We start from the raw sequence: 21,806 nt of genomic DNA on the forward strand, positions 1-21,806 counted from the left end.
CATTTGCATGAAAAAAAAATGTGTTTCTGATGAATTTTTATGTTAATCTGCAATACCGCGACAATGCACTAGATTACCCAATTTATGAAAAAACTGAAGCCAAAACATATTTTACTAATTTTAAACTTTGTGTATGTTTTGATAATCATTCTGAATCTGATCTCTAACAAAATTCCTTCACAAAATTTTTAAAAAAATATTTTTAAAGAAAAATACGATATTTAGGAGTTTACAAGCAGAGAAAAAAATATATAGATAGGATAAAAAAAATTCCGGTTTTGTTTATTTGTTTGTTTGAAAGCAGAGGGTCTGCTCTCTGAGGCCGGGATTAAGCGGATTTGAAGTGAAAGTATTTGACAAACGTACTTGAATACGCGCAAAGAGCATTTGGTTATTATCATTATCTCATTTTTGACCAAGCGTGCCGCACAAGCCCTGAAAAGTGAAGCCAAAACGTCTCGATTGCCCCCCAGTTACTGGTCCCAGTATAGGTCATAAACCCCGCCTCCCCATGTTATTCAATGGGACTTGAGACCAACTAAACTAATTACACTTCAATTATCTTTTTTCCGAACCTGGTTTCTGTCATTTATTGTAGTTTTTATCACGCTGATGTAAATTTAAATGTTTGTTTTAAAATAACTTTGTGTTTAGTTAGTTATTTAATGATATCAAAACGCTGATGTCATGTCATGATTGACAGCTGTGATATCGTGTGATATGCGCATTCTGCGAGAGCGAGGGCGGGGTCTTGATTTCGTGCTTTACTTCCTGCTCACTACTGCGCAGGACTGGTCCCGAAATCGCTACTGCGCAGACTCAAGACCCAAGATGTCAGCGCCATATCGGGACACTGACGGCTTCACTTTTCACCAATGGAAGAGAGTGAACGGGCGTCGTCCATATTTTTTACAGTCTATGTTTTTGACAGAGATGGCATTTAACGGCTTTTGCATCTGAGCTCCTCATATGCACATATAAGATCTTTAACAGCTGTAACATCAGAATGAAATGAGTTTTCTAGGTGTCATCCTACATTCCTATACTAATACTGTATGCATTTACTGCTTTACTATGATGCAAAATTGTGAAATTAATTCCACGTTTTGTCTACCTTCTCCTTGTCCAAGCTTAGCAGATGGTAACCAAGACATAGCGCCCATGAAGCCAAGCTCCCTGCACACAACATGAGCGGCTTCGATTGAGAAGTCATCATCACAGACAGTTCCCCATTCATTGTTGTAGAAGACCTCCACGCGGCCCTCATTATTCTTGCGCTTGTTTCCGGCCAGACGGAGTTGAATCTTGGGTTGCTGGGCTTCAACCGAGATAAGCAGGATCATCAGACCGAGTAAAGTATGCAATGCAGTAGAGATCACCATGGCTATGCTTTCAAATTGACCTGCGGGAGTACAACACAAACTCTGTGATGACAACGTAACATAAGTAACGTCATGTTTACTCCAGGCCATGAAACCACAAGCTTTTATCTACACATTTATAAACCTCAGACCATGCATACACGTGTGACATGTGTAATGCAATGATCTGCAGCAGATGTATAGCATATGTATGACCACCCTACGTTTCATGTCTACATGGTAGAGACACTACTGAGTCCACCCTTTTTCAACAATCTATCAATCAAAGTGTCAATTAACGTATGAACAAGCCCCATAAAAATTCAAATGTATGTTTCAGAAGGGTGTGCATAGATCAAAAAGCAGAGATCAAATGCATGGTTAAATCTCTTATGTGTTGAAATAAAAGAAATTAAAAAACCTTTGTGTCAAAGCCAAATTTAATACAACTTGAAACAAGTTCTTAAACACATCTGGCCTAAACATGTCAAGTTTGTGATATATTACACTGTGAAATTGATTGGGTCAAATATGGACATTTTCAAGGTTAATTTAAACCATCTGTTGGGTACGTTCATATTTTACATAATCAACACTTTTTAGAGTTTATAAATTACTTTAAACGTACATGAATGAATGAATGAATGAAGGAAGGGGGCTTGGGTTCAAGGGTCTCCAAACTTTCTGTGAACAAGGGCTACCACAAAAGATAAAACAGTCTGCAGGGCTACTTTTTTGATATAGTCTACTCAAAACTTTTTTGTTTTAACTTGCTCGTTTCCTTTTACTTGTTGATATCATTGTTTAAAATGTTAGAGGGACACATGGCTGCAGCAGGCGCAATGATATTACGCAGCGCCTGAAAATAGTTCCCTGCTATAGAGACAGAGCGCAGCGCTTCATAACCTTAAAACCACGCCCACAGAGGGAAAACAATCCATCGTCTTCATTGACTTTGTACTGCGAGAGGCTGCCTACTTGTCATTTCGGGCTTATAACAAAAAGCAGAATAATGCCCAAAAGCTGCTGTGTGACAGGGTGTACAGCTAACAAGCCAAAAAAAAGTTTATAAGCAGTCGACCCTAAAAGACGAGCGTTTAAAGAAACAAAAGTCGAAACAGGCAACTTTTCCTAGTACTACTTTTATTAGAACTACGCCCACTGGAGGGAAACGTAGTCGGCGATCCACTTTTGTGTCTTTAAACGCTCATTTTTTTGGGGGGGGTCGACAGCTTTATAAAAACTTATTTCTGGGTTTTTTAGCTTGTTAGCTGTACACCTTGTCACACAGCAGCTTTTGGAGACGGTTGGATTGTTTTCCCCCCGGTGGACGTGGTTTTCAAATTAGCATAACTGTGCTCTGTCTATTGAAAGTAGCCAAGGGGACTATTTTCGGGCAGTGCGTAATATCACTACGCCTGCTGCAGCCATGTTAGCTTTTTACGCCAGAATGAGAATATAGTCCTAACCATATCTGCCTAGAAAATCAAAACTTTTAATTTTTCGTCGGCCTTAGTACACGATTTAAGAGTCAAGTTTTGAATGGGAAAAATGTCGAAACTCTTTGGTTATTTTTTGCGTGATGCTAATGGTCTAATCAGATTCAATGGATTATGCTAAGCTAGGCTAAAAGTGGTAGCGCCAGACCCGGAGATCAGCTGAATGGATTCCAAAACGGTAAAAATCAAATGTTTAGCTCTATGTGAGCTGAAAAATTAGCATATTTTCAAAAAAGTGGAGTGTCTCTTTAACATACATAAACAAAACCAAGCTAATACAAAATATGTAATAAATAAATATTAAAATCAAGGCTATTAATATAATGTGCTTTGGCTGGCAACTCACAGACTCTGTGCGGGCAACCTGGTGCTCATGGGCACCATGTTGGAGACCGCTCAAACTGATTTTGCCCAGTGGTTGATGTCCTCAGGACAACATATTGTGTTGACCCAAGGACAACATTTTTCTAAATAAAACCTAAACCTATCCCAAACCCCAACCCTAACCATAACCAAACCCTAAAATCAGAGGGACATGATAAGTAAAAAACAATGGTCTAGAAACAGCTAATCCTGGTTTTAAGCTTAAACTTAATACAAACTATAATCTTATTTCTGGAATCTGATTGGTTGATTGAAATGTTGTTCCAGGGTCAACATAATGTTGGCCTAAGGACATCAACCACTTGGCAAAATCAGGAGAGCCTTGGAGACCACTGTTATAAACCCTCCAGTATACATAACTTCCTTCATATATACACATCTCACAGAAAAAAGTACAAAGCAGATAAAATGCATTCACCTTACTTTGTATTTCCTATAGTATTTTTGAAGTGAACCTTACTATAGTAAAAGTAGCCTAATTGACACTACACTATTTACTACAGTTTATCAATTAATTATAGTTAATACGTAAGGAATAATTGACGACGGGCCATTGAATTATAAGAAAATAATGCACACCCAATGCGGCACGACGCGAAGCGGAGTTACACCGCGTGTGTGCATTATTTTCAAATAAATCAAACGACTGGAGTCAATTATTCCTCTTATACCACGGTTACCACAAACATTGCTCTGGTGCCTATTTTTGGGACATTTGACAGGTTGGGTATGCGGTTATCAGAAATTAATGCATACTCACGCAACATTTCTCAGCCAATCAGAATACAGCATTCAACAAACCCGTGGTATAATACAGAATATTGTAATACTACAGAATAATGTAATTGGTAATTACTACAGTGTGGTCCTGTATAGGGACCCTGCTCTGCAAATTTGGCAAAAGTGTCTTACCCGACACACCTTGCCTCAGTTCATGGAGCTATCGCCCAATGAGGGTCGTGTATGTTACATAAGAAAGACAGAGCAGTTGGTCCGCAGGAACAAGATTGAAAATGTACTACAGTATGCTACAGTTTGCTATAGTAAATAGGTATATTACTTTTGTGTGAGGTGATATAAAGTTTAGATCCAAAAGGCAAATTAAATCATGTTTATTGGTGTGCGTTTGTTGCTGACGACAAGTTGTGTCAGTCATCTGATTCATTTGAATGAGCGTTTTATCTACAACCATGCAATCTTAAAAACGAACTAGTTTTACTAAAACAATTACCACAAGCACATTGACGACGTTCTTTAGGCTTTAAAGTTATTTAACATACGTTTAATATTAAAAACATCAACGAAATACGCTAACGCAAGTATTCATTTATCGTTTTAAGACCCGCGTGCATCTAATTAATACATATTAAATAATTATTGAAAATAAATAGGCTATATAATCATGGTTGTCATGCACTTACCTTAAACTTTGCTGTTTTGTTCTGCAGTGAAAGTCTTCTGTGGTGTTACGCGCGCGCAGTTGGATGCAGCAGCCCTGAGTTACATCTGTCTCTGTATCCAGCAACACTTTTAAACGAGCTTTCACCCCTAACACAGGCTTTCACCTCCTCCCACTATCACTGCAATATGAAACCATCCCTGACTGCGACATTATGAAAGTTACAGACACCCCAATGTGTCTCCCGCGCGCCCATTACGTCATACAGCTGGGTATGCCCTGATGTGCGCGAGGTGATGTTTTCTTATGCACGTGTAATGTGAGCAGTGGGAAGCAGTCAGACGGCTGGACATCAGGAAGGAAACATACAGTCATACAAAAAGACAAAATACTGGAATAATATAGTATTTATTATTGTAAGTATTATATTATTATTATTGTAGTGAAATTATTAAAAATTATAGTGGTTTTGAACCTTACCATAGTAAATATTGAAGTACACAGTATATATTTATCGAAGGTCACACAATTGTCATCAGTATACTACAGAATACTTAAAGTGTACGCAAACAAGTAATTACTACAATATACTACAGTTTACTATAGTAAATACTAATATATACTACAATATTATTTACATGGGGACTTGCAATCATACAAGATAGACATCCAGACAGACGGGCACATATTCTTACAGATAAATGTAGTGAATAGCAAACAGATATGGAGACAGACAAACAGGCAGACAGAAAAGCAGACAACATTCATATATGATAGATAGACATACAAATACTGACAGGTGAGAAGCAGACACACAGACAGATATACAGTATATAGACAGACAGGTACTTATTCAGGTTGACAAACAAGTGAAAAGCAGACAGACAGATATATGGAGGACAAATAATATTTTATTTCTTTATTGAATAGTTTGCAGTTGCTCATGACCAACAGTAAATAACAAAAGATCAACTCGATACAACAGCAATTTAAACTATAGATCAGCCATAGCAGACAAAATGTTAGTTATGTAAGTCGTGCAAATTTTCCCTGCTGGAAAAACCAGCATACCAACAAGACCAGCATATGTTGTGTTTTGATGCTGGTATGCTGGTGACCACCAACTAAACCAGCATGGACCAGCATGGGAATTATGCCGGTCTATGCTTTTTTTAGCAGGGTTGCTTTTGACAAAATCATCTTCTAAATGAATAAATGTAAATAGCACATGGTTTATGTGGCCATCTGATAGATAAAAGCTCATCTATGAGTTACATCAAAATGTTAAATCCATCAGATGAGGATTTATTGATTCTGTACATGACTATAGAGAGTTAAGGATGAATTACAGTGATCTGAGAGCTGTAAAGAGCAGGATGCCCAGGAGCAGAGCAGGACTGGAGCTCAGGGTCACGGCAGTGTTGTTTTCCCCGTGACTGTGAGAGCGGTGGGGTCCGTTACAGTCGTCACTGAAGCAACACTTCAGTTCACCGTTACTCATGTGAGACTTATCACAGAAAGACTTATAAGAGCATGACTTCAGAACAGTGTCTGTGGTGGAAGAAACACAGAGAAGGACACCACAAAATGACACATCAAGATTTCAAATGGAAACTCAAGCATTGTTGAAGGGATAGTTCACCCAAAAATGAAAAATCTGTCATCATTTACTCACTCTCGTGTTGTTACAAACCTGTATACATTTCTTTGTTCAGATGAAAACAAATTATAATATTTTGAGGACTGTTTAAAACCAAACCGACCAAAAGCCCCATTGACTTCCATAGTATGATTTTTTCCTACTATGGAAGTCAATGGGGCTTTTGATTGGTATGGTTACAAACATTGCTCAAAATATCTTCTGTTGTGCTCAGCAGAATAAAGAAATTTATGCGGGTTTGTAACAACATGAGAGTGAGTACATTTTAGAAAAAAAATAGGGTGAACTATCCCTTTAAGGCATGGGGCCATAATACATTTCTAAGGTGGCCTCAAAATTAAAATGATTTAAAATAAGACAAAACAAACATAAAAATAAGCTTAAAGAACTAAAAATCAATATGTCGTTGTGTTTAGTTATTTTTAACAAGTAGGGTAGAAATTGTAAGGGAGGAGGGGTTCAAATATTGTTGTCAAAAAGCTTAACTTACATCAATTAATGTATTTTTTATTTATTTAAATGTATTAAAAATTAAGGTTAAAATCAGTTCAATTATTATTAAAAATTTTAAGTAAATTTTTGTAGTGCCTTACAAAACTTTGCAAGACCGTAGATGCATAAGAAAAAAAAATAAAACGAAAATATAATACATGGTACTGACAATTAAATAATTTTGTATTATTATATATATAGACCATAATATATGGTATGCACGATATAAAATGTATTTATAGGTTAATAATTCTGTTATATTTGCATTTCTTATTGTTATTTATAGCAGATGCTGTAGCTACATTTAGCATTTATAAATCTGAACACAAGTTCAGAGTGATGCCCCTCTCTTGTGGCCATCAAGTGAACTGCAGGTCTGTATGTACATGCGTGTACTCACGTGCCCCTGTGATGGTGGAGCAGGCATCTGCATTAGCAGGACACACAGTTGAGCCCTGTCTGTCACACTCATCCTGGTTATGAGCCACGCAGGTGAAACACTTCAACCCCTCACCTTTACATACCGGACAAGACAACACAGCTGATCTGAGATTAAACTGATGAGCCGCACACCTACCAATTCTATAGGGAGACTTTTACGCATATATGTTTTGTAATACACAGTATATAGTTTTAGTTAAAAATTAGTATATAAGGCTAGGGACACAGCATATAATTTAAATTGCTAGAGTATGTAATAATCATAATTATACATTATAAGCTATATTTAATTTTATTTATTTGTGTTAATTATAACAGGCTCCAATAATGTATAGCATAATATATTAATAGGCTATTTATTATTGTGCAAGAGTCTTAGGCCACCACCACCAGACTTGTTGTTTTAGAAGTTTTAATGTCCATCCATATGTATTTTTCAATCTATTTTATTAAGATACAAAGAGAAAATACAGAAAATATGTACAAAAAAGAAAGTTCTATACCTTTTTTAGGCATAGTTGGTGTTTAGTGTGACCTCTCTTGGCACTAAACACATCTTGAGCGTTTTTGAGCAGAATGAAGTACAAAGATTAATTTCTTTAAAATTAGAAATTAGGATTTCATTTTATTTAGGGTTAAGAGATCCTGTAGTTTCCTGCTATTGCTCAAGTGGAAGGGGAGCTTACCTTAAAAACATCAATTTACATTTTAATACTATATACACATTTCCTGTATTTTCTGAAACTAAGAAACAATTATATATGATCACTATAATATTGCAAAAACAACAAATCTAATTGTGGCATGGTGGCCTAAGACTTTTGCACAACTATATTGGACACACTCACTCATTCTTTATTTATATATTTTTTCACATAACAGAATAATAATAAACTCGTCCAAACTATGGCATAACACAAATGCAACTTTTTGAATTATGTTGGTGACTGAAAGCATCCAAAATGAATAAAAATTCTGTTATATTTTATCATCTGAAGTGTAGTCACCCTTTGCCTAGAAATTGCAAAACCTTGTCATTTTATCAAGAAGCTTCTTGAAGTTTTACTTTAGACTGAATTTTAAAGAATATTGAAGGACTTCATATTTAATATGGGCTGTAATTGACAAATTTTTCTTTAATATTCAGTGCAAGTCATCTATTTAAAAAATAATAGTTTAAAATAAAATTTTACTTTTCTAATAACAGAAATTAATCTGTTTGGCACAGGTATAGTTTTTTCTACAAACGTAATTTCATGCATTTAACCATACACCTTCAGATTAAAAGATTTTTAAAATCATAGTTAACATTTTAGTCAATTGTGTCCACCAAACTTTTGGTATATATATATTATATATATATTATATATATATAACCATTTTGTAACAAATCTTTTCATAGATTATATCAACAACAATTTCTAACTGTAGGTAATAATTGTATGTCTGGATCCTTTACTATATAATTACTTACTGTGTATCACAGAGGCAAGCAGAATCAGTGCAGCGAGGAAAGTCTTCATGTTGAACAGACTGTAGGAGAAAAGCTTTGGGACAATGTGAAGGTCTTATCTAAAACACTTCAGCACCCCTCTGTAATCCTGCAGTGCATTACATCGGCTTAACACATGCAACAGATCTGCATAATCAACATCACACATTAACACTTACCAACACACGTTCACATTTCACCAAATATCCACTACCTTTTGCATTTTGCATTTAAAAGATTAGAGATATTTTGAAAATATTGTTATGGTTGACTTCTGTATAGGCTATTGAATGTCCTCAACACGAGGAAAATCCTAATATCGGTGTCACCAGATTTCCCATTTAAAGGATTAACTATGAAACACCCTGACAAGCTATTCCTTTGAAAAAGTGGCCACATATACCACAATACTCTAAAAGTGCTGGTTTATTTACTGAAAGAGTTAAGCACACAACAACATATCAAGCTATTTATAACTTTTATTTAGGGAATGCATTATGCACAAAATATATATTAGTCAATGGCATTTCTGTGCTCTTTCTTCCACTTTACAAACATTAATAACACAATAAATGAACAATCTTATTTTCATAAAAATATACACAGGACAGATTTCAGTGAGTAAAGAACATCGAAAAGCTCCTTAAAGGTGCAGTGTGTAATTTTTAGAAGGATCTCTTGACAGAAATGCAAAATAATATACAGAACTATATTATCAGGGGTGTATAAAGACCTTTCATAATGAACCGTTATGTGTTTATTACCTTATAATTAGACGTTTTATCTACATATACCGAGGGTCCCCTTACATGGAAGTCACCATTTTGTGCCACCATGTTACTAAGTTGTCTCCGACGATGACATGATTGTCCGGTGGTGGCTACCGTAGCTTCTCTATGTGTTTCAAAAGCGAGGGGTGAGCAGTGGACTGAGCCGTTGGTTGCAATTCGCAACCTCACCACTAGATGCCGCTAAAATTTACACACTGCACCTTTAAACAACAACAACGTGGCAATTCACCAGGCTAGTTTAGATATCTCCACACAAACCAGTAATGTTTGGCACACAGATAGCGGTTTCATTTGGCATTAGGTTAGTTACTCTGAGCAAATGTACTGTATTGCATAAGAAAGCAGGAATTGTGGGTAAAAACAACAGCCAATAGAACGTATCACTTTAGCATTAGGCACAGCAAGATTGTCAACTCTCGTAATGACTTCATTGAACATCTACAGGTACGTTTGTTGCATCCAAAGACCTCTGATAGGTTCCCTGCACTCACAGTAAAATAAAAATAGAGATTATAAACAACAAAACAAGTCCTTCTTGATGTATACAAAAGCAAAGTATTTAATGTATAAAGGCCAGTTTAAGTGCTCTCAGTTTGTTTTGAAATTTGTGCTCTGGAAGTCATCATTTGATCATAAATGATAATACATTTGCACTGAAACAACTAGTGAATATAAAGCACAGAACTACAACCTGCTTCCAAACTCTTAAAACAGAAGTTTTGAATATACTAAAATGACTTTTTCATTTATATAATGAGCTAAATAATAATAATTCAGGTTACAGTACTATCCATGACCAAGGTAAAAAGTTGCAAATAATAAGATTTGCTTCCTCTGTAACATATAGCAGCACTGTGATCATGTAAACTATGAACAAGACCCTCTTTCCCACATTCATAAAAACCTCTTTGTTACTGTACATGGACACCAAATCATAGACACACACGTCTAGAGGAAAACCCCAAGTACACCGTTACACACCCAGCTGCAATAACAGCCGCATATGAACTTTACACACATCTCCAGAGAAATGACAGCAGTCATCAGAAAAAGATATGTGGGTGGTTTTCTTCACACCGTTACACAATCCAAAGGTGGATTATGGCCATATGGAAAGTCATACATTAGCAATTTTAAATCTGCTTCCACTGTTTCATTTAATATCCTGTTTTTTTTTTCTTTCCAGACACTGAGTCAGACAAAAGGAAAAGTGAGTGACTCTTTCCAAAAAGATTTAAATGCAACTGCAGATTCAGAGAGACGTGCTAGGCTGGGTCAACAGTGGGGTTGGGTCAGACAAGGCATGTATGTGGGGAAAATAGGCATATTTATTCAGTCTGTTGTGCCCAACTTGGCTATGAGCTCATCACAAATCTTGGTGAGTTCTTCAGTCTCTTGATTCTAAAAGAAATATAAAATAGATATTTTATAACTTTGTCTCATCGAATTGATCTGAAATGGTTGCGTTCTGAGATGTTAGTTACCTTATGTTCGAGCGCCCGCTCCAGTGATTCCACCTTCATCTGCTCTTTCCTCAGACAGGCATTGAGTGCCACGCTTTCTGCATCGGCCTTGGCACGAACCTGGGCGATCTCCTCGTTCGCTCTGTAGATGAGATGGCATTGCGTTAAAATGTGAGAAAACTTGATGATTATTTGATTAAATAAATTTGAAAATGTAGCGGAACCTTTATTCGTTTTTAATGTTTTTTGGGTCTGCATTCAGATTGAAAGGGTTTGACATCGCTTGCAACAAACAACGTAGATTCTTGTGTGAAAAAGTCTTTGATTCGATTTCAGTTTAGTTTATACTCAATGCTATCGTATGACCTCAATGCCCATGAGACATGCAGACTTACGATGCTTACTATTAGATATACTGTATGTGGTCCTGTATGTAAATAAGCTCTGTGAAGATTTTAGAAAATTGAACAATCTTAACACAGAGATTACGGAAAATACACACAAAATGCTTAAGTGCGGATAGTCACGAGCTCCCTGATCTCTGGTTCAGGGCCGGGTTTCCCAAAAGCATCGTAAGGCTAAGTTGATCATAAAAACGATCGTACGAATCATCTTAGACTTACGGGCCGTTTCCCAAAAGCTTCGTAACTTAAGTAGCACTTGAAAATCATCGTAGATCTACGAGTGCTCTGGAGTAATCGTTAATTCATAAGTGCATCGTAAGACCTAAGGTCACCTGCAGGACAATGACAATGACAATAATGTAATGTTTTAAATGTATATTTATTTATTAGGCTCTTCTTTGTTTATTTGTTTAAATTACTCTAATATAATATATTTAAAATTCAAATGAGAAATCAAATTTAAATTACTAAACATAAATTAATAAAGAAGGAAAACGTTTTTGGTACAATTTTGGAAAAAGTTGGTACTAGCAAATTGATAAATGGTTCCTACCACTTGCTGCTATAATTCATCTACAGTAAAAAAAAAAATTGAAGGGAAATGGCATCTGATTAAAGAAACCAAATAAATATTTAAGGTACAATGCAATAATCCATAATAATAAATAAACATATTAAATAATAATAATAATCTAAACTATAATATAAAATGCAAAAGGCATTTCGGAGTGGGACGAGTCCTAACTAAATACGGAAAAGAATATTTCATTATGCACAAATTATTAAAACATTTAAAAAGTCATTGAACAATAATGAAAAATATTAGTGCACATCAGCTGAAGATCATTAGCCTAAACAAGCTTCTGCTACAAATTCGAGTCAATCTATTGGTGACATTTCAGCACTTGACAAACGGATAGCGACCCATAAAACCCAGATCGAGCGACCGTTTTACGTGCATCTTTGGGAAACGCACGTAAATGAACAACAAATGTTCATTAAGTAGCTCTTAGAAAGCGCTCTTATGTGCTAAGTTCAATCGTTTGAACTCGTTCGGGAACCCCAGTCCAGTTCAGTTTGCAGACATTTCACGTTGTGAATGTTGATCTGCATTTGTCTCATTCCCCGCCAGCCATTTTTGAAAAGTTGCCTGCCAGCATTTTTTTGTGATTTCCAGGAAAATTTTCTTCTAAAAATATATAAACATACAAATATATCAAATGAAAGAACAGACCCTCTGCTTTCAAACAAACAAACAAACAAACAAAACAGGAAAAAACTTTCATCCTATCTATTTTTTTCTCTGCTAATAAACTCTTAAATATGGATATTTTTCTTAAAAAAAAATGTTTTTACCAAAAAGCTGAAATAATTGCATTTTTGTGAAGGAATTTTGTTAGAGATTAGATTCAGAACGATTATCAAAACATACACAGAGTTTAAAATTAGTAAATAACGTTTTGGCTCAAGTTTTTTTATAAATTGGGTAATTTTCATAGTGGATAATCACGGTATTGCAGATTAACATAAAAATTGATCAGGAACACGGTTTTTTTAATGCAAATGTTTTCTCTTAATTGATGAGATAACTCGTCAATGGTGGGGAAATAGGTAAATCCAGTGATGCCACAGTTACTTTGAAAAAGTAATCTGATTACTGATTACTGATTACTCCTTTAAAAAGTAACTAAGTTACTTTACAGATTACTTGATTTTAAAAGTAACTAAGTTAGATTACAAGTTACTTTGTTAGTTACATTCCAGTAGCTGCCAACACCCCCACTGCCTCAACATTAAAAATGACAATCGGTTTTGCCAACACTCACTTTATTGGAAGTGCATTTTAACAGTAACGTCAACAATGTATCTCCTGACATTTTAAGTTGAACTGTTGTGTTTTAAAAAACTAAAATATATATATGAGTCTTTCTTGACTTCACTTAACATAAATAGGGGTGAGCAGGGGCCATTTTCAGAAAAACTTAATTTTAAAAGCTAATGTTTTAGACAGAGATATATTTTTGCTGTGGTCAATAACTCACAAGTGTGGTCTATCAAAACCAGCTGGAATTTTGAACAAATGTAAAACGACTTCTGTATAATTTCACTTTAAACAAGAGTAGTGAATTGTTACTTTTAACCTTGACAGCAGGGACGAAAGTAACACACAGGTGGGTCAAAATTAACACAACAAAACATGATAGATTTTTGTGTTACACTTGTTTTTATTAAATATATATGACTATGACCTCTTTAACATGTAACTGCAAACTTATTTTGTCATTTATCTTTGTAAAAAATAATTAAATTACATTTTTATTTTAAATTTCAGTTTTATCAAATGTTTCAAAAGCAACCAACAGTACAAACTTAAATTGCTGAGACTAAAAAAATAATTCAATAGTTTGAACACTATGAAAATAAAATTAAATCAAATTAGAATAATATAATTTTTTTACCATAATATACACAGTATTAGCAGCGGGACAAAACTAACAAGTGTTACTTTTGACCCGACAGGATCTATTTACTCTATAAACTCGACTTACTTTTATTTTGAAAAACTGAGAAGTCTTCAGGATGTTATATACCTTGTAGATTTATCAGTATTGTAACACATGAAACGAGAAACACAACGCGAAAAAAGAAAAAAAGACCGCTTTTGGAATGTACTTATCATGGTTGAAAACACAGTTCTGGATCTACACGTGGAAATCGGTGAGTAAATAACGCGATATTTGACAACTCTTCAGAGGTTATGTGCTAATATGCTGTCATAGTGAGATGCAGATGTTATCAGGCTTGGAGAAAATCGCTTTGTTACTTTCGTTTTTCAACTCTCCCACACTTACTGGTTTGCACTGAAGTCCAGCTTTTGTTGTTTGGGTATTGGATGACCTCCTGCTCACTGCTTCTCACCACCGGGTGGGACTTGCTCTTAGTTTCACTGTCTGCGCCGTGCCGCGACTCCAAACACTAATTTGACGTAGTGTTTTTGTAGCTGCATCTCTCTTCTCTCTCCATTGTACGTTGTTTACGTTTGTGTCGCTTACACGTGACCTGAATTGTCCTCGTGCTGAAAACGTGACTTGTCGCACATCTGACTTTACTTCCCGAGACGCAAGAAGAAATATACAAGAAAATATATATTTTACTAAGGAAAATTTCAAAAATAGTAACGCACAGTGACTTGGATAAGTAACTTTAATCTGATTACTGGTTTGGAAATATTAACGCGTTAGATTACTCGTTACTAAAAAAAGTGGTAAAATTAGAGTAACGCGTTACTAAGTAACGCGTTACCGGCATCACTGGGTAAATCCCTGTGCCAAAGAGCTGAACCATAACTTTTGGTTGCGGTGACACCTTGCTTTACCAATTGAGCTACAGGAACACTACAGGACCTTAATGCTACAGGCTCTTACTTGTCGAGTTTCTCCTCTGCGTGGATTTTCAGGGTCTGATAACGCTGTTCCTCCTGCCTCACGCGTGCGAGGTAGTCCTGAGCACATTTCTTCAGCACTTCCTCATTCTGACCAAACATGAAAAAGCTACCAATCAGAATACGATACTCTATATATCAAGGTCGTTTTATATAAAAGATGTTTTTGATTAGCAAATATCTGTCACCTTTTTATAGCCCTCAAGGACAGTTTTCATATTTTCATAGCGTCTGAACAGGTCAGACAGCGAGCGCTCTACAGAGTTGAGGTCGGCCAGGGCCTGATCTCTCTCCATGGTTAACTGCTGGATGCTCTTCTGAGATCCAATGTTCTTACGCTGCTCTTCTTCCGCTTTTGTGAGATAACAAAAGATTAACGTTTGAAATCAGCACAACATTGCAGAAATATGATATACCAAAATGCAGTTGAATATCTATGAATCATTCTGCAATACAGGCATTGCTACTTACCTATCATCTGGGCTACTGTCTTCTCATACTCATCCACTATTTTCCTGTGATGAGATTGGTAAAAAGTTTTGCTTAATGCTCAGGTCTGTACTTTTACACGGTGCATTCTGGGAAAATAAATATGAGTCACCTCATTTCAACGACCTCAAGTTTGCTTTCCTCATATTTCCTCTTCCATTCGTTGGCTTCAATCTCTTTGGTGATTATCTGCAGATACAAAAACACAATAAAACACACCGTCCCATTCGCTTTAAATTTCAACATACCAAATGGAAGAGCTTAGAAGCAAAACCTAGCATGTTTTCTTTTAAATGAGCAGTTTTTAATATTCTGGATTTAGCAGATTTTAAGCGAAAGTATTTGAATAATACGTGTCGAGCATTTGATTAATATCATTATCTTATTTTTGCAGTAGGTGACATCTGAGCTCCTTTGCTTTTAATTTAGAAATTGTTCCAATACATGTGTTGACGCATTCAATCGTGTTGGATTAAGAGTTACAGATCTCAGAACAGTGTATCTGGACTGGTATGTTTTGTGTTACCTCTTCTCTGATCAGTGTGAGTACTGCAGCTTTATCCATTTCATTGAGATGAATTGAATTCAGCCCTGGACTCATCTTCTCTATAGCGTCACTTTCTGATGAACTCTTACACAGCTCATCACTCTGTAGAGAACACATACAATATAGATAATATAAATAATAATAATGATGCTATCATCATAGCATATGACAAATTTACTTTAAATAATTTAAAATTTTGATGATACTGTAATATCCCTTCACTCATTAATATGTAAAATCATCCATAAGACAGAAACCTTGAAAGGTGAAGTCTCTGAAATATCTCCATTAGACATCAGTGAGATGAAATGGAGAGCAAATGTGTACTTTATTTAAGTCTCTTGCATCTTAGATATTTTTCCTGACTCAAAAATCTCACAATTGCTTCCATTAGTTTCATCTCAATGTCACAGACTAAGCTCAGATCTAACAAGTTTGCATTTAAAATTCAATGAAGCTTAAACATTTCTTATCAATTTTACCCAAATCTAGAATATTTTCCCTATATGATCTTAACGCCTGTCTCATTTTATTAGTATTAAGTTCTTCTAACCATTTTTAAGAGAAACATCTGAGACTAAGTTGAAAACACCATCATATCTCCTGAGCTATGAAAGAGCAAACTATGAGTGAGTAATAACATTTTCCTATGGTATCTCTGACCCGGTCATTAGCTGCTGTAAATGTCCTTGTCCTTGGACAGATTTCGGCCTATGGAGATCACTAATCCTCCTAATAGGATATAATTATGACTCTCTTACAGACAGAAAGATATTACACCTTTGTTAGGAGCTTATGTGTTAAAGTATATGGGATGCATCCATGTAATATCTAATAGATAGATACTCATAAATTAAAACTTACCGGAGAGGAAAGATCATTTTCATCAAACTCTTCTGTAATACCCACTGGCAGATCTGATCATAAAAAAACAGATTGTTACTTTCATATTATTACCCATACCTCCTTGAGAAGGCTATCTACTGGCCAACCCTATACACAAATATTTTATTTAAACTGTATATTTATTTACACTGTCAGTGATGATGGTGTATTATTGAAGCATGCGCATTTAAAAGTATTAATTAAACGTTTGTTACAGCCTCTTAAAATAATGGATTATTTAATGTAATGCTTGTTGCAACCGGTAGAGGGCAGCACACGCTTTCATCAGAGGAATGAGATTCAAGTCTTCGTTTATTTAGCGTCGTGTTTGATTTTTTTATACAGTTAATTTCTTCCTTTTCAATATTTATATATTGAGCGAACAGACAACATTTACATAAAATAAACAATACAAGTTAAAGTGAACAACACGACGAGTAATTTGAGAAAAGCTCATCTGTATGCAGGTAAGACAACATGAACCTCATTTGTATGTAATGATCGTAATATCACATTGAGTGAGTGCAATACTGAGAAGAATTATGCATTTTAGAGTTATAGGGCCAACGTTTACATTAAATATACTATTTAAAATAAATAAATAATAAGATTTATAATTTCAGTCTAAGTTACTTTTATGTACACCTCACATAACGTTAAGCGTTACTTCTAAGTTAGCTATTAAACGTTCAAATAAACATAATTTTACTTGACTTACGTTGACAGAATAGCCTTAGGCCTACTTGTTGTTTGTTTTGCTTGTAATTTAGAAATATAATAACTTTACTGTAAAAGGACTGTTGTTTTGTTTTTTCTCGAAGTTTACCGGAAGTTACGTTTGATTGCGTTTTTTATGGATTTAGTATGCTATGAAATACTTTATTTACACAGTTTTACACACTGTCTTATGAACTTACATTACCTAAATGGGGAACATACTATACTTAAAACTTTACAGTTTGCTTAAAAGAAAACATAGTAGCACATACTTGTTAAAAAAAACGTATACAAATTACCAGAGAGTACTTTAGAGTGCAAAGTGTACTTTAATAAACTGAAAATGTGGTACAAGTATTGCATTAGTACACTATTCGTATAGCCTACACAAAAACATACTTGTAAACTGCTATCTTTATGAACTAAAAATGGGTCAATTTACAGTAGTAGGCAAACAAATAGTATTGAAATAGTCCATAAACGTGTACTACAAAAGTATACTTACTAAACAAAGTAAACTTGAACTTTACTTTAGTATACTTAATAAAATGAACTTCAAGTATAGGCCTACTATTTTTGTAAGGGTGGATGAGAGATTATGAGAATTAAGATATTTTACTATAAAATTTTAAGATAAAATAAATATTATGGACTGATTTATATTTTAACCGTAGGTGCCATTCGTGACAGAGTTTTTGTGACATCGCTCATTCTTCCCCAGTCAGAGGTGCATGTGAGTAAACACAGTCCTGTCAAACTACTGCTCTCTGGTTGCTTCTGTTTTAAACCCAATTTGGGCATTTGGATTGTCTAGATCTGTTTTTGTTTACCGAGCAAATTAAAATGAGATTTGCACCCGGTGTTCTCTGCCAACACCACAGACCGCTGTTCTTTGTCTTGGTAAGCTTTTTTTCTTATTCATAATAGCACTGTGTGTTTGCACAATGCCTAGAACTGTCAGACCAAACAGAGCAGTGTTTGTTAAACCTCATTAATGACAAATTTCTCTAATGATTATTGACTTATTGATGAGAATAAACACTGGTATAGTACAACCGCTGATAACCTGTCTGCTGTTATATTGATAAATCCATTGGGTTGTAATTTAACCCATTATTGAGTCTAAAATAAACATTTTCTGTCTGAATTAAACCTAATGGGTTGGGTTTGCCCCTTTTTGACCCAGTGCTGCAGGGTTCAAAATAACCCAGCATTTTTTAAAGTGCAACTAACCCTAAAGCAAACCCTTCTCCTAACCCTAAGTAGATGTTGTAAATTATAAGTACTTTGTACTCAGATGTATTATTACACTGTAACATTAACAGCATAGAATAAAGTGTAACCCATTTTCTCTACAAAATTAAGAATGATAACGTCCAAATGTTCGTAACCTCGCATCATTTTATGGAGGAGCATCTGTTATCTTAAAGGAATATTCCATTTTCTTAAAAGAAAAATCCAGATAATTTACTCACCACCATGTCATCCAAAATGTTGATGTCTTTCTTTGTTCAGTCCAGAAGAAATTATGTTTTTTGAGGAAAACATTGCAGGATTTTTCTCATTGTAATGGACTTTAATAGAGCCCAACATATAATACTTAACTCAACACTTAACAGTTTTTTTCAACGGAGTTTCAAAGCACTATAAACAATCCCAAACGAGGCATAAGGGTCTTATCTAGCGAAACGATTGTCATTTTTGACAATAAAAATAACAAATATACACTTTTTAACCACAACTTCTCGTCTAGATCAGGTCCAGCGCGACCTAACGTAAATGTGTAGTGACGTAGGGAGGTCACGTGTTACATATATAAAATGCAACTTTGCGGACCATTGTAAACGATAAACTGACACAAAGACATTAAAGCAACACCAAAGAGTTTTTTTTACCTTAAAATAACGTTTCCAAAAAAGTTTCAGTGGTTCATCCACACAAAACAGGGTGAATGGCACTTTCACATTCGCTTTGCAGCCCTCTATCGGCCAAAACCGCACTAAAGAAGTTTCCAACCGTCGGGTAGTGGTCCTGTAGTTCGAGTGAAAACTACAAAAACTTGCTATACGGCAGACCTACAATCCAATCAGAGCCAGCTATGCTGCAGTATTTACAACAGTGGTAATGAACAATTACGCTTCTAGCCTGTAGGGGGAGCAAAGAGCCAGAGTTCTTTAGTGTTGCTTTAATTAGTATCAGTTGACATACAACAACGTAGGAACGGTCCTCTTTCAACACATTTGTAAACACTGGGGTGGAGTTTCGCGTTCGTCCTCTGTGACCTCTTGACGTCATGACGTATTGCGTGGGGTCACGCTGGCGCATCACGACCAGATCTAGATGAGAAGTTGTGGTCCAAAAGTGGATACCCTTCATTTTTCCTGTCAAAAATGACAATCGTTTCGCCAGACAAGACCCCCATGCCTCGCCTGGGATCGTCCACAGTCCCCCGAAACCTCGCCGAAAAAAACTGTTAAGTGTTGAGTCAAGTATCAAATGTTGGGGTCCATTAACTCTTTCACCGCCAGCATTTTTTTAAAAAGTTGCCAGCCAGCGCCAGCGTTTTTCATGATTTTCACCAAAGTTTAATGCCTTCCAGAAAATGTTCTTCTTCAAATATATAAACATACAATATACCAAATGAAACAAAAAAAACCCGTTTCATCCTACCTTGAGTAGTTCTTTTGTAATCAGCTTTTGAATATGGGTAGGTTTCAGCAAAAACACCACATTTTGAGCAAAAAGCTGAGATAATTCCATTTTTGACTTTTCAGAGAGATCCCATTCAGAGCGATCTTTAAAACAGACACGGACATGCAGCAGCTTACCAGAGGGCAATACTTCCGGGTTTAAAAAGTTGCGGAAGGGCCTAGTGGATAATAGCGGTATTGCAGAAAGACGGAAATACTCGTCATTGGCAGGGAAGCGTTTTCTCTTGATTGACGAGATATCTTGTGAATGGCGGGGAAAGAGTTAAAGTCCATTAAAATGAAAAAAAAAACCCGGAAGTTCCTCAAAAAACATAATTTCTTCTGGACTGAACAAAGAAAGACATCAACATTTTGGATGACATGGTTGTGAGTAAATTATCTGGATTTTTCTTTTAAGGAAATGGAATATTCCTTTAAGGTGGTGGAAATCCCTCACCGTCTTTCTTAGTACATGTGGTTGTTTTAGTGCAGTCTGAAATCTCCTCCACCCCATCTTTTTGGCCCATGACAGTGGAGGCTAACTTCTCCTCATCAGTGGCATGCTGAACACGGTGGGGAAGCTCTGATGCAGGATCCTCCTCAATGTCTTTCTCCTGCAAATGAGAAAATATTAGGCCATGCGGACTTAACACATTAACTGTAATACATTGTACACAAATGGCTATGAAATACAGTATACACTTATGTTATAAATTTGTTATTCACTGTATACATAAGAACAGAGCATTAAGTGGCAAAGCATAAAGAATGATTTAACATCACGCTACTGTGTACTGTGTGTCCTAAAAAATTGGCCAGACTTATTCAAGAGTCTTAACTCATTGGGAAAAAACACATGCGCACACAATTACGTGGGTTCACATGGTGCAAACACACTGACTTATGAATTATGAATACAAGCACATGAGACCCATTTAAAAAAAGTTGCTGCCCTGAAGACTTTTATGAGTCTGTATGGGCAGTGGCGGAGCCAGAGGGGTGTCCAGGGTGGCACTGGACACCCTTGACATGTCACTGGCCACCCCGTGTGCCACCCCAAATTTAATGCGCTACTTTCACTGCTATGTTTTTTTCGACGTGCGGCAGCGCAGCACATTGTTAAAAACAAACATTATGAATATTAACCCTCCCTGCGGTCGTGGCGCAAACTCTTTATTTTTCAATCACTGCGCAAAGAGACTTGGATTACTCTGCTGATTTTGGACATACAGATATAATTTATACATCATTTAAAACGTTCAAATGTCATTTTTTGTGTGTCTATAAAACTGAATGTTGTGCTTTTCACAAAATTAAGAAAATATACATAATGCGCGTTCTGTTATCTCTCCATCAGTGACGTCTTTTCAAAAACGCGTCAGAAAAATTACTGTAACTTAACGAATACTTTTCATACCATCAGAAGATAAATGTCTACATAATGCTTGGAATCTCTTTAAAATTATGTAAGTGAAGTCGTACATTTTGTTAATATTACATGATTTATTTTCACCGTTTATGCTGGAAGTGTGGTAATTGTCTTGTGGACTGAATCTAAGATTGCCAATTCTTTTTACAACAAAACCCAGCACCATGTTTTCATTCTTGACATGATCTTTGTATGATTGTCAATTCGACTGGATTGCCACA

General features: G+C 35.7%; 3 protein-coding genes across 6 annotated transcripts in view; all 3 read right to left on the reverse strand.

Moving 5' to 3' along the window:
• The window catches only part of loxl2a (lysyl oxidase-like 2a), a 35,037-nt gene extending 30,149 nt beyond the window's left edge, over positions 1-4,888 (reverse strand). The window contains exons 1-2 of the mRNA XM_055208728.2: positions 4,666-4,888; positions 1,115-1,402 (exon numbers count right to left, since the gene is read on the reverse strand). Of these exons, the coding sequence (XP_055064703.2) occupies positions 1,115-1,382 (268 nt within the window). The 5' untranslated portion in view covers positions 1,383-1,402; positions 4,666-4,888. The remainder of the gene's footprint in view (positions 1-1,114; positions 1,403-4,665) is intronic.
• A 646-nt stretch (positions 4,889-5,534) lies between these two features.
• On the reverse strand, positions 5,535-8,843 carry LOC129447115 (uncharacterized). 2 transcript variants are annotated; one of them, XM_055208727.2, is made up of 3 exons: positions 8,711-8,843; positions 7,196-7,309; positions 5,535-6,194 (listed from the first exon to the last, which is right to left on the reverse strand). In XM_055208727.2, exons 1-3 carry the CDS (start codon positions 8,757-8,759, stop codon positions 5,989-5,991), a joined length of 369 nt encoding a protein of 122 aa, XP_055064702.2. In that variant the 5' UTR covers positions 8,760-8,843; the 3' UTR covers positions 5,535-5,988. The 2 variants fall into 2 exon arrangements, with proteins under 2 accessions (XP_055064702.2, XP_055064701.2); XM_055208726.2 differs by having other exon boundaries at positions 7,196-7,336; positions 8,711-8,824.
• A 346-nt stretch (positions 8,844-9,189) lies between these two features.
• tacc1 (transforming, acidic coiled-coil containing protein 1) overlaps positions 9,190-21,806 on the reverse strand; it is a 49,317-nt gene continuing 36,700 nt past the window's right edge. For all 3 annotated transcript variants that reach the window (XM_055208720.2, XM_055208718.2, XM_055208719.2), the window contains 9 exons: positions 20,614-20,770; positions 16,729-16,781; positions 15,844-15,966; positions 15,430-15,506; positions 15,300-15,343; positions 15,017-15,180; positions 14,812-14,918; positions 11,004-11,124; positions 9,190-10,920 (listed from right to left, as the gene is read on the reverse strand). In XM_055208720.2, the coding sequence (XP_055064695.2) occupies positions 10,852-10,920; positions 11,004-11,124; positions 14,812-14,918; positions 15,017-15,180; positions 15,300-15,343; positions 15,430-15,506; positions 15,844-15,966; positions 16,729-16,781; positions 20,614-20,770 (915 nt within the window). In that variant the 3' untranslated portion in view covers positions 9,190-10,851. The remainder of the gene's footprint in view (positions 10,921-11,003; positions 11,125-14,811; positions 14,919-15,016; positions 15,181-15,299; positions 15,344-15,429; positions 15,507-15,843; positions 15,967-16,728; positions 16,782-20,613; positions 20,771-21,806) is intronic.

This window comes from Misgurnus anguillicaudatus, chromosome 12, assembly GCF_027580225.2.
Source record: "Misgurnus anguillicaudatus chromosome 12, ASM2758022v2, whole genome shotgun sequence".
Classification (NCBI taxonomy): Eukaryota; Metazoa; Chordata; class Actinopteri; order Cypriniformes; family Cobitidae; genus Misgurnus; species Misgurnus anguillicaudatus.

Bases quoted from the DNA above. Each gene is read 5' to 3' on its own strand.
- LOC129447115 (XM_055208726.2), bottom strand. From the start codon at position 8,759: ATGAAGACTTTCCTCGCTGCACTGATTCTGCTTGCCTCTGTGATACAC. The intron at 7,337-8,710 runs GTAAGTAATTAT...ATCTCAGATCAG, and splicing joins GCTTGCCTCTGTGATACACA to CTGTGTTGTCTTGTCCGGTA. The intron at 6,195-7,195 runs GTGAGTACACGC...CTTCCACCACAG, and splicing joins CTCCACCATCACAGGGGCAC to ACACTGTTCTGAAGTCATGC.